The sequence below is a fragment of the Nomascus leucogenys genome, chromosome 3 (assembly GCF_006542625.1).
Source record: "Nomascus leucogenys isolate Asia chromosome 3, Asia_NLE_v1, whole genome shotgun sequence".
Taxonomy (NCBI): Eukaryota; Metazoa; Chordata; class Mammalia; order Primates; family Hylobatidae; genus Nomascus; species Nomascus leucogenys.
In genome coordinates, this window is record NC_044383.1 from 33,483,291 (window position 1) to 33,496,139 (window position 12,849).

Consider the following 12,849-nt stretch of genomic DNA (forward strand, 5'->3'; position numbering starts at 1 on the left):
TTTTTGATGGGGTTGTTTGTTTTTTTCTTGTAAATTTGTTTGAGTTCATTGTAGATTCTGGATATTAGCCCTTTGTCAGATGAGTAGGTTGCAAAAATTTTCTCCCATTTTGTAGGTTGCCTGTTCACTCTGATGGCAGTTTCTTTTGCCGTGCAGAAGCTCTTTAGTTTAATTAGATCCCATTTGTCAATTTTGGCTTTTGTTGCCATTGCTTTTGGTGTTTTAGACATGAAGTCCTTGCCCATGCCTATGTCCTGAATGGTATTGCCTAGGTTTTCTTCTAGGGTTTTTATGGTTTTAGGTCTAACATGTAAGTCTTTAATCCATCTTAATTTTTGTATAAGGTGTAAGGAAGGGATCCAGTTTCAGCTTTATACATATGGCTAGCCAGTTTTCCCAGCACCATTTATTAAATAGGGAATCCTTTCCCCATTGCTTGTTTTTGTCAGGTTTGTCAAAGATCAGATAGTAGTAGATATGTGGCGTTATTTCTGGGGGCTCTGTTCTGTTCCATTGATCTATATCTCTGTTTTGGTCCCAGTATCATGCTGTTTTGGTTACTGTAGCCTTGTAGTATAGTTTGAAGTCAGGTAGCGTGATGCCTCCAGCTTTGTTCTTTTGGGTTAGGATTGACTTGGCGATGCGGGCTCTTTTTTGGTTCCATATGAACTTTAAAGTAGTTTTTTCCAATTCTGTGAAGAAAGTCATTGGTAGCTTGCTGGGGATGGCATTGAATCTATAAATTACCTTGGGCAGTATGGCCATTTTCACCATATTGATTCTTCCAACCCATGAGCATGGAATGTTCTTCCATTTATTTGTATCCTCTTTTATTTCATTGAGCAGTGGTTTGTAGTTCTCCTTGAAGAGGTCCTTCACATCCCTGGTAAGTTGGATTCCTAGGTATTTTATTCTCTTTGAAGCAATTGTGAATGGTAGTTCACTCATGATTTGGCTCTCTGTCTGTTATTGGTGTATAAGAATGCTTGTGATTTTTGTACATTGATTTTGTATCCTGAGACTTTGCTGAAGTTGCTTATCAGCTTAAGGAGATTTTGGGCTGAGACAATGGGGTTTTCTAGATATACAATCATGTCATCTGCAAAAAGGGACAATTTGACTTCCTCTTTTCCTAATTGAATACCCTTTATTTCCTTCTCCTGCCAAATTGCCCTGACCAGAACTTCCAACACTATGTTGAATAGGAGTGGTGAGAGAGGGCATCCCTGTCTTGTGCCAGTTTTCAAAGGGAATGCTTCCAGTTTTTGCCCATTCAGTATGATATTGGCTGTGGGTTTGTCATAGATAGGTCTTATTATTTTGAGATACGTCCCATCAATACCTAATTTATTGAGAGTTTTTAGCATGAAGGGTTGTTGAATGTTGTCAAAGGCCTTTTCTGCATCTATTGAGATAATCATGTGGTTTTTGTCTTTGGTTCTGTTTATATGCTGTATTACATTTATTGATTTGCGTATGTTGAACCAGCCTTGCATCCCAGGGATGAAGCCAAATTGATCATGGTGGATAAGCTTTTTGATATGCTGCTGGATTCGGTTTGCCAATATTTTATTGAGGATTTTTGCATCAATGTGCATCAAGGATATTGGTCTAAAATTCTCTTTTTTGGTTGTGTCTCTGCCCGGCTTTGGTATCAGGATGATGCTGGCCTCTTAAAATGAGTTAGGGAGGATTCCCTCTTTTTCTATTGATTGGAATAGTTTCAGAAGGAATGGTACCAGTTCCTCCTTGTACCTCTGGTAGAATTTGGCTGTGAATCCATCTGGTCCTGGACTCTTTTTGGTTGGTAAGCTATTGATTATTGCCACAATTTCAGAGCCTGTTATTGGTCTATTCAGAGATTCAACTTCTTCCTGGTTTAGTCTTGGGAGGGTGTATGTGTCCAGGAATTTATCCATTTCTTCTAGATTTTCTAGTTTATTTGCGTAGAGGTGTTTGTAGTATTCTCTGATGGTAGTTTGTATTTCTGTGGGATCGGTGGTGATATCCGCTTTATCATTTTTTATTGCATCTATTTGATTCTTCTCTCTTTTCTTCTTTATTAGTCTTGCTAGCAGTCTATCAATTTTGTTGATGTTTTCAAAAAACCAGCTCCTGGATTCATTAATTTTTTGAAGGGTTTTTTGTGTTTCTATTTCCTTCAGCTCTGCTCTGATTTTAGTTATTTCTTGCCTTCTGCTAGCTTTTGAATGTGTTTGCTCTTGCTTTTCTAGTTCTTTTAATTGTGATGTTAGGGTGTCAATTTTGAATCTTTCCTGCTTTCTCTTGTGGGCATTTAGTGCTATAAATTTCCCTCTACACACTGCTTTGAATGTGTCCCAGAGATTCTGGTATGTTGTGTCTTTGTTCTTGTTGGTTTCAAAGAACATCTTTATTTCTGCCTTCATTTTGTTATGTACCCAGTAGTCATTCAGGAGCAGGTTGTTCAGTTTCCATGTAGTTGAGTGGTTTTGAGTGAGTTTCTTAATCCTGAGTTCTAGTTTGATTGCACTGTGGTCTGAGAGACAGTTTGTTATAATTTCTGTTCTTTTTTTTATTTATTTATTTATTTATTTATTTATTTATTTATTATACTTTAGGGTTTTAGGGTACATGTGCACAATGTGCAGGTTTGTTACATATGTATCCATGTGCCATGTTGATTTCCTGCACCCAATTTCTGTTCTTTTACATTTGCTGGGGAGAGCTTTACTTCCAACTATGTGGTTAATTTTGGAATAGGTGTGGTGTGGTGCTGAAAAAAATGTATATTCTGTTGATTTGGGGTGGAGAGTTCTGTAGATGTCTACTAGGTTCGCTTGGTGTAAAGCTGAGTTCAATTCCTGGGTATCCTTGTTAACTTTCTGTCTCATTGATCTGTCTAATGTTGACAGTGGGGTGTTAAAGTCTCCCATTATTATTGTGTGGGAGTCTAAGTCTCTTTGTAGGTCTCTCAAGACTTGCTTTATGAATCTGGGTGCTCCTGTATTGGGTGCATATATATTTAGGATAGTTAGCTCTTCTTGTTGAATTGATCCCTTTACCATTATGTAATGGCCTTCTTTGTCTCTTTTGATCTTTGTTGGTTTAAAGTCTGTTTTATCAGAGACTAGGATTGCAACTACTGCCTTTTTTTGTTTTCCATTTGCTTGGTAGATCTTCCTCCATCCTTTTATTTTGAGCCTATGTGTGTCTCTGCACGTGAGATGGGTTTCCTGAATACAGCACACTGATGGGTCTTGACTCTTTATCCAATTTGCCAGTCTGTGTCTTTTAATTGGAGCATTTAGTCCATTTACATTTAAAGTTAATATTGTTATGTGTGAATTTGATCCTGTCATTATGATGTTAGCTGGTTATTTTGCTCGTTAGTTGATGCAGTTTCTTCCTAGCCTCGATGGTCTTTACAATTTGGCATGATTTTGCAGTGGCTGGTACTAGTTGTTCCTTTCCATGTTTAGTGCTTCCTTCAGGAGCTCTTTTAGGGCAGGCCTGGTGGTGACAAAATCTCAGCATTTGCTTGTCTGTAAAGTATTTTATTTCTCCTTCACTTATGAAGCTTAGTTTGGCTGGATATGAAATTCTGGGTTGAAAATTCTTTTCTTTAAGAATGTTGAATATTGGCCCCCACTCTCTTCTGGCTTGTAGAGTTTCTGCCGAGAGATCCACTGTTAGTCTGATGGGCTTCCCTTTGTGGGTAACCTGACCTTTCTCTCTGGTTGCTCTTAACATTTTTTCCTTCATTTCAACTTTGGTGAATCTGACAATTATGTGTCTTGGAGTTGCTCTTCTCGAGGAGTATCTTTGTGGCGTTCTCTGTATGTCCTGAATCTGAATGTTGGCCTGCCTTGATATATTGGGGAAGTTCTCCTGGATAATATCCTGCAGAGTGTTTTCCAACTTGGTTCCATTCTCCCCGTCACTTTCAGGTACACCAATCAGACTATGTCTTTTCACATAGTCCCATATTTCTTGGAGGCTTTGTTCGTTTCTTTTTGTTCTTTTTTCTTTAGACTTCCCTTCTCGCTTCATTTCATTCATTTCATCTTCCATCGCTGATACCCTTTCTTCCAGTTGATCACATCGGCTCCTGAGGCTTCTGCATTCTTCACGTAGTTCTTGAGCCTTGGCTTTCAGCTCCATCAGCTCCTTTAAGCACTTCTCTGTATTGGTAATTCTAGTTATACATTTGTCTAATTCTTTTTCACAGTTTTTAACTTCTTTGCCTTTGGCTTGAATTTCCTCCTGTAGCTCAGAGTAGTTTGATCGTCTGAAGCCTTCTTCTCTCAACTCGTCAAGGTCATTCTCCATCCAGCTTTGTTCCGTTGCTGGTGAGGAACTGCGTTCCTTTGGAGGAGGAGAGGCGCTATGCTTTTTAGAGTTTCCAGTTTTTCTGCTCTGTTTTTTCCCCATCTTTGTGGTTTTATCTACTTTTGGTCTTTGATGATGGTGATGTACAGATGGGTTTTTGGTGTGGATGTCCTTTCTGTTAGTTTTCTTTCTAACAGACAGGACCCTCAGCTGCAGGTCTGTTGGAGCTTGCTAGAGGTCCACTCCAGACCCTGTTTGCCTGGGTGTCAGCAGCGGTGGCTGCAGAACAGAGGATTTTTGTGAACCGCGAATGCTGCTGCCTGATCATTCCTCTGGAAGTTTTGTCTCAGAGGAGTACCCGGCCGTGTGAGGTGTCAGTCTGCCCCTACTGGGGGGTGCCTCCCAGTTAGGCTGCTCGGGGGTCAGGGACCCACTTGAAGAGGCAGTCTGTCCATTCTCAGATCTCCAGCTGCGTGCTGGGAGAACCACTACTCTCTTCAAAGCTGTCAGACAGGGACATTTAAGTCTGCAGAGGTTACTGCTATCTTTTTGTTTGTCTGTGCCCTGCCCCCAGAGGTGGAGCCTACAGAGGCAGGCAGGCCTCCTTGAGCTGTGGTGGGCTCCACCCAGTTCGAGCTTCCAGGCTGCTTTGTTTACCTAATCAAGCCTGGGCAATGGTGGGTGCCCCTCCCCCAGCCTCGCTGCCACCTTGCAGTTTAATCTCAGACTGCTGTGCTAGCAATCAGCGAGACTCCGTGGGCATAGGACCCTCCGAGGCAGATGCGGGATATAATCTCCTGATGTGCCGTTTTTTAAGCCCGTCAGAAAAGTGCAGTATTAGGGTGGGAGTGACCCGATTTTCCAGGTGCTGTCTCTCACCCCTTTCTTTGACTAGGAAAGGGAACTCACTGACCCCTTGCGCTTCCCGAGTGAGGCAATGCCTCGCCCTGCTTTGGCTCGCGCATGGTGCGCTGCACCCACTGTCCTGCGCCCACTGTCTGGCACTCCCTAGTGAGATGAACCTGGTACCTCAGATGGAAATGCAGAAATCACCCGTCTTCTGCGTCGCTCACGCTGGGAGCTGTAGACCGGAGCTGTTCCTATTCGGCCATCTTGGCTCCACACCAAGAACTTGTATAGTTCTTATTACTCAATACAGTGCTCTGTGAAATACTTGTTGGCAATATGAACTTGCTTTAAAATTGGTTCATTATTCAAATAAAATAGTTTCAAGTTGTAGATTTTTGAAGTCATTAAATTACCTTCACTTATCAGAGCATGTTTTCTCTTTTATAGGGAACAGCGCGCCATTGATCTATATAAGCAGTTAAAACACAGACCTTCAGGTAAGACACTTCTATCACAGTGCTTGAAGGCATTTTAGGTAACTATCACTAGCCTAACAAATGTGGGGGATTTAATATTTTTAAGTTAAAAATTTTCTTAAAGCTGCAGAATAAATTCCAGTTTTGGTATTGCCATTGAGACATGGTATAATAAGCTTTAAGATTGTGAAAATTTAGGAGATTAAAAAGAGAAAGTAACAGAGAGTGAGGTAGAAAAATTTTAGAAGGGGACATGAAAAGAAAGAATGGAAGACAGAAAAAAGGAACTCAGAGAGGAAGAAGCAGCAAGAAAATGTTTAGAAAGATGGAAAAAATAAGTGTTGCTTAAGATTAGAGAGGTTGGGCCGGTTGTGGTGGCTCATGCCTGTAATCCCAGCACTTTGGGAGGCCAAGGTGGGTGGATCACCTGAGGTCAGGAGTTCAAAGCCAGCTTGGCCAACATGGTGAAACCCCATCTCTACTAAAAATAGAAAAGTTAGCTGGGCATGGTGGCACGTGCCTGTAATCCCAGCTACTTGGGAGGATGAGGCAGGAGAATCGCTTGAACCTGGGAAGAAGAGGTTGCAGTGGGCCAAGATTGCACCACTGCACTCCAGCCTGGGTGACAGACGAGATTCTGTCCCAAAACAAAACAAAAAAATATTAGAGAGGTTGGAAAGAATTTGAGGCAGTAGGTTCAGGTATGGAATGGTTAGAGGGAAGACCTGTGCTGTTCTAGGCCAAAGCAGATTGCTTTGAAAATAATGCCTTCATCGGCACTGGTCACTGATGACTTGTTTTGTTGGTAAAACAATTCCAGTTGAACATGTGCTAAATACTGAGCAAGGTCTGCTGGAAAGAGTACTGGATGGGGAATCAGAAGGCTTGAATTCTAGATTGAGTAATTTACTGACCGTTACCTCAGGCAAATCTCCATTTCCCATTTCCTTCTTCTGCAAAATGGGGTTGAAACCTAGCTTTCCTACTCAGTGAGTATATTGTGACAGTGTATTTAAGAGGATGTTTGTGAAAATGCTTTGAAAACTATAAACTATTATGTACCTGCAAGATATTATCATTTAGTTAAAAATCTGTTTTGAAGGGTAACAGAAGAAATAAAGTCTGTGCCCTAATGTGCATTATACTTAAATGCATATGTTAAAAAAAGATATACTTTTACACTTTAAAATTTGTAGACACATAGCAACACATGCAAATTAATATACATGTGAAATTGTATTTCATATACTATTTTCACATTTAAAAAAGAATATTATCTCCTCTTATACTGCTTTTATTTTACTGAAATGTATTCAGTTTAGTCTGACCAGCAGTTCTCAAAATGTGGCATATGGACCTGTGAGAATCCTTGAAACTTTGTCAGAGAGTCTGTGAGGTTAGAACCATTTTCATAGTAAGATGTTATTTGCATTTTTCACCATGTTGAGATTTTCACTGATGGTGCAACATAAAATGGCTTGCACTTTAGTATGAATCAAGGCACTAGCGCCAAACTATGCTAGTAGCCGTTATATTTTTTACCACCATGCATTCACAGTTTTTAAAAAATGACAGTTTCACTTACAAATGTCCTTGATAAAGCAATAAAAATATTATTTTATTTAAATCACAACCCGTGAGTATGGGTTTTTAATATTTTGTGTGATGAAATGAGAAATACTCATAAAGTGTTTCTTCTATACAGTGAAGTATGATGGTTGTCTTAAGGAAAACCACTTCAGTAATTGTTTACATTGCTAGTTGTCTGGCCTCTTTCAGGGAAGACACCATTTTTACTTGGAAGAGCAACTGTCAGGCAAACTGATTGTTCAGATTTGCATACGTGAGATAATTTCTAAGAAATTAAATGAAAATAAAAAGTATAGCACACTTATTACTTTAAGGGAAAAAAAACAATATTTGTTATCAATGATAAAATTCCATGTTTCAAGCAAAAAGAATTTTAGAAAACTTGTATTTACCAGCTGGAATTTGACAGCTTCTCAGTACTTAAAAACTTTTCTGATGAGATCAGTGGTGATATTAGAAAGGTTTGCAAAAATGTAAAACAGTGCAAGTGTTCTCACTAAAATTTTTTTGTTTTAGAAAATATCATTTTTTTGGTTTTTGTTTTTAGAGGTGGGCTCTCGCTATGTTGACCAGGCTGGCCTTGGACTCCCTGGGTTCAAGTGATCCTTCCACTTCAGGCTTCAAAGTATCTCAAGTAGCAGTAACCAGTGAAAGGATGTGGCTCTCGTAGATATGAGTATACTGTGTAAAGACATGTATGTATAGCACTTAGCATGTCTGAGGAAATGCAGTATGACTGGAGTGTAGAGTTTCAGGAGAGAGAAAACCTAAATATAGGTTTTTTTGTTTGTTTTTTTTTTAATAAAAACATGTTAGTGGGCAATAGGTTTGTTATTTTTAAATGAATTAAGACACGAGTATTTTTAAATTTCTGTTTAATTCCTGAAAAACCCTTGGGGGTTCTCAAGAATTTTCTAGCGTAAAGGTGTCCTGAGACCAAAAAGTCTGAGAACTGCTTATCTAGACTATTCTCAGAAGCTTGGCTGCTCAGGAAAGAAGAGAGGTGGGTGAGTAGCTAAAAGGAGATGTAGAGTCAAGGGAGGTCACTTCTCAGAAGGAAGACTTAAACATGAGGTGCCACATGATGACGTTTTGGTTAACAACAAATTGTGTATACTATGGTAGTCCCATTAGATTATACTACTGTATTTTTACTATGTATTTTTTATGTTTACATGCACAAATACTTACCATTGTGTTACAGTTGCCTACAATATTCAGTACAGTCACTTGCTGAATAGGTATGTAGCCTATTGTCAAAAGGCTATACCATACAGCTTAAGTGTATAGCAGGCTGTACCATCAGGGTTTGTATAAGTATTCACACAGTGACGAAAGTGCCCAATGATGCACTTCTGAGAACATATTCAGGGCCAAAAAAGCCTGTGGAGAGGGAGGTCCCTGAACAAGTTGAGAGATTGGCTCCAAAGAACAGTAGGAGGGATTAGCCTTGATACTACTGATATTGGAAAGAGAATGAGTGTGGATACAGATACTTTTTTGGGAGTAGAGGTTGGAAGATGAGGGTCTTACTGCCTTATGGCGTCTTATCTTGCAGTGGTAAGTGAGGTTAACTGAAATGGAAGAGGTGATGACCTCATAGATTTGAATAGGGTGCTAAAGACTTCTAAAAGCCACTGTGTGCAGTGGAAGATGTTGCTGACCCAAAACATACATTAAGAATCCAGGCCAGGTGGCTCATACCTGTGATACTAGTGCTTTGGGAGGCCGAGGCAGGAGGATCGTTTGAGACCAACAGTTTGAGACCAGTCTGGGCAACATAGTGAGACCCCGTCTCTACAAAAAAAATAAATCAATAAAATTTTTAAAAAGCTGGGTATGGCAGTGTATGCCTGTAGTCCCAGCTACTCAGGATGCTGAAGTAGCAGGATCGCTTGAGGCCCAGGAGGTTGAGGCTGCAGTGAGCCAAGATTACACTACTGCACTTCAACCTGGGTTGACAGAGCAAGACTTTTTCTCTTAAAAAAAAAAAAAAAAAAAAAGTACCCAGAGCAGAAATGAAAAACCCGTGAATTAGCAGTGACAAGTAGTGAACAGTAATATTAATTTTTTGTTGATAATTTAGTAGCTTGGATACAGGAACTGATAGAGCAGATGGTTGGATTAATCTAAGGTTAGGATTTTGCTGATGGAATAAGAGGATAAAAAGGTTGAAGATGTTAACAAAATAGTGATTTAAGTGATAGAAGTTGTAGCTAGAGTAAAATATTAAAATCTAAGATTTCAAATAGGGCAAGTCCAATTCTTTTTCTTTAATCAATTATTTCTGGGCCAGGCATGGTAGCACACGCCTGTAATCCCAGCCACTCTGGAGGCTGAGGCAGGAGAATTGCTTGAACCAGGGAGGCGGAGGTTGCAGTGAACCGAGATTGTGCCACTGTACTCCAGCCTGAGTGACAGAGCTAGACTCCATCTCAAAAAAAAAAAAAAAAAAAAAAAAAATTCTGACTCCCAGTCTTCTGGCTAATGAATCAGATACCACAGATACACAGTGATAGCATTTGTTTAGGTTATATTTTTTAAAACTTTGAGGTAGCCCTGTCAACATATCATGAAGCTCTGAAATAAATTGCTACCCAGGTAGCTTGAGTGTCACCTTGAGTGACAAACTGTAACAAGATTATGTCTGTCATTGGGGCCTATTATATAATCACACTTGATTTGTGGCCTCTATTGTCTTTTCTAGCTTAGAGTTGACTTGAATCTCTTGTTCATCTGAAATGGTTAAAACTAGCTTTCTTCATCCTCTATGCTGGAGAAGGCTAAAGTTCTCAGGGCTTTCACTATCTTAAAGAGCTAGTTATATGAGAAAGCTCTTGGCTTGGTCCATGGTATTTAGGAAGGAATGCTGTTTGGAGAAGAACCTTTTTGGAGCCTTGCATTTGATTGTTGATGAGGAGGAGACAACAGAGATGTGTGGGGAATAAAGTTGGGCTATGGGGGAAGTATTTGCAGTGGTAACAAAGGACACAACGTTTTTTAAACCTCCTTTGATGCTCCTTTCATCATTTCCTTTTTGGTAAAATGGGGGTAACAAAAGTAATCTTCTCACAGGACTGCTGTGAGGATTAAATGGGAAAATTATAAGCAGAGAGTAGCAAATATTACTATTATTGCATTTAGGCTTAATTATCATCCAAAGAAAATACCAGCATGATGCATGAACAACTTTCAACTCCTTTAGCCATTTTCTGAAATATAACAATTAATGAATTTTTTTTTTTTTGAAATTGAGGTCACATTTTAAACTGTAGAACTCATTGTGACCAACGGCTATCCCATTTGACGGTATCTGGCTGCTGCCAGTTGGCTTTAAGATGTCATACTGCCCTCAAATGGAACTTTCAGGATGTCTACAGGTCCCTTTACTAGTTGGTTTCAGTGAGCTTTTTTCAAAGTTTTTCTGGGCTGTAAACAGATGGATAAACATGAAATTCCAAGCAACCTAGTTCAAGGGCCTCCTTCCTTTAGGCAATGAGAGTTTGACGAATTGTCCTCCTGTTTCTAAATATGTGGTTAATCATCCAAGAAAAATTGTTCCCTTGGCCAGAGGCTGCATTTTTGTCTGGGGCTTGGGTTAGTATGGGTTAAAGATAGCCAAGACTATTCTTCTTAAGCACAGGCAACTAAGGTCTCTTACTGATAAATTTATATATACATTATACACATGCAAACTTTATTTTTTATATATAACTAGATTTTATTTATAGGTAATCTTTGTATCTTTTATCTTAACCCAATTTTTAATTTAAATGGAGATCTTTATTAATTAAAATGAGTTTTAGAGTTTCAGGGATTTTTGAGGAATTTTTTGTTTGGAGGCTGATATGTTACAGAAGAAAGGTTATATCCACTGACTGATGTCTTTTATAGATCATTCCTACAGTGACAGCACAGAGATGGTGAAAATCATTGTGCACACTGTGCAGAGTCAGGACCGTGTGCTCAAGGAGCTGTTTGGTCATTTGAGGTAGGAAAATTGCTTCATTTCCTACTGAAAAACAAGGATACGTTTATCTGGTTCCTCTCAAAGTACAAAAGCCCTCTTTGGTAAAGTATACTTACCCAGGAAGAATTCTGAAAATACCTTGGGTAGCTTGGCCATAGCTGTCTGCATTTATGTGTCCTTTTGTATGCATTACTTTGGAGATAAGTAATTAAATCTGATACTGATTGTGGTTCATTTCCTCAGCTGGGTTTTGGGAATATGGTGTACAGTCTTGGGGCATGTGTAAGTGTCTGACACTGATTTAATCTCTCCAGCAAGTTGTTGGGCTGTAAGCAGAAGATTATTGATCTACTCCCTAAGGTGGAAGTGGCCCTCAGTAATATCAAAGAAGCTGACAATACTGTCATGTTCATGCAGGGAAAAAGGCAGAAAGAAATATGGCATCTCCTTAAAATTGCCTGTGTAAGTAATTATTAATGAATTATTTAACGTGACATTGAGTTGCTGTTATTCCTTGCAAAGGGGATTTTTATCAGCATGAGGTGGGCCCTCTTGAAGACATGTATATTTTGCATTGGGATGACATCCATGTTCCTTGCTTGGTATCCAGACTAGCAATTGAGATCTCTCCTTTCCAATTTCTCTGTTGTTATACTCCTCTTAGCCCTTGACCACTGTGGTATTCCAACCCAACTTGGGGATAGATGTACCTGCCTAGATAATGAAATTGACCATCTATTCAACTGTTTTTTTTTTTTCTTTCTTCAACTAAAATGGTATAAGATGAGTGGATATATTTGGTTTTAGTCAATGAAGAAAGGGTCCAAGGACAGGTTACTCATGGCGTATAAAGGTGGGAATAGTTTTGTACTGAAATACTCTGGTTGTGCATATAAGTAGTAATGGAAATGTAAGTCTTAGGAATATGGTAAGAAATTGTGTGAATCAACAGAGATGCTTGCTTGTAATCTTTTGATGTTTTTTTTTCTTTTCCTTCAGACACAGAGTTCTGCCCGGTCCCTTGTAGGATCCAGTCTAGAAGGTGCAGTAACCCCTCAGACATCAGCATGGCTGCCCCCGACTTCAGCAGAACATGATCATTCTCTGTCATGTGTGGTAACTCCTCAAGATGGGTGGGTTTACTTTGTAACAATAGATAGCTGTGTTTTCATAGCAGTGGTATAGGAATGAGGCAGTAGTTGTTAAGGTAGTCTTCTGTGTCTTCAGACCAGGGTTGAGTCCTGACTATCCCTTTGTAATAATCTTAGGCAACTTACTTGACTTTTTTGATGTTCATATTTCCTCACCTGTAAAACAGGAATGTCTCATAGAACTGCTGTGGAAATTTGATTAGACAATGTATATAAAGTGCTTGGGAAATAAATGTTCAGCAAATGTTGCCTATTACTAGCTCAGTCCAAGTTCCAAGTCCTTTCTTTTATTGGCTTATTGCTTTATTTTACTCAAACCTTACTCCTTCATTAACAGTTTATGAGAAATTATGCTATCATTTTGCATTTATCATTTTGGGGATCCTTGATTACCCTTCTAATACATTTTTGAGATCTATTTTATAACTTTGTATTTCTAAGATTAGACTTTTTTCAGTGTTTTAAATCAGTTTTGCAAGAACTCAAATTCCAAGCCCTATAT

At 39.1% G+C, this 12,849-nt stretch overlaps 1 protein-coding gene across 4 annotated transcripts in view; it reads left to right on the forward strand.

The window, feature by feature from the left end:
- The window catches only part of CHUK (component of inhibitor of nuclear factor kappa B kinase complex), a 47,793-nt gene that overhangs the window by 30,570 nt on the left and 4,374 nt on the right, over nt 1-12,849 (forward strand). For 3 of the 4 annotated variants that reach the window (XR_004029055.1, XM_030808563.1, XM_030808564.1), the window contains exons 16-19: nt 5,608-5,657; nt 11,121-11,217; nt 11,511-11,658; nt 12,196-12,329. Coding sequence is in view for 3 of the 4 variants with exons in the window: in XM_030808563.1 (XP_030664423.1) it covers nt 5,608-5,657; nt 11,121-11,217; nt 11,511-11,658; nt 12,196-12,329 (429 nt within the window). In the remaining variant the exon portion in view is untranslated. The remainder of the gene's footprint in view (nt 1-5,607; nt 5,658-11,120; nt 11,218-11,510; nt 11,659-12,195; nt 12,330-12,849) is intronic. The other variant, XM_030808568.1, reaches the window with a different exon arrangement.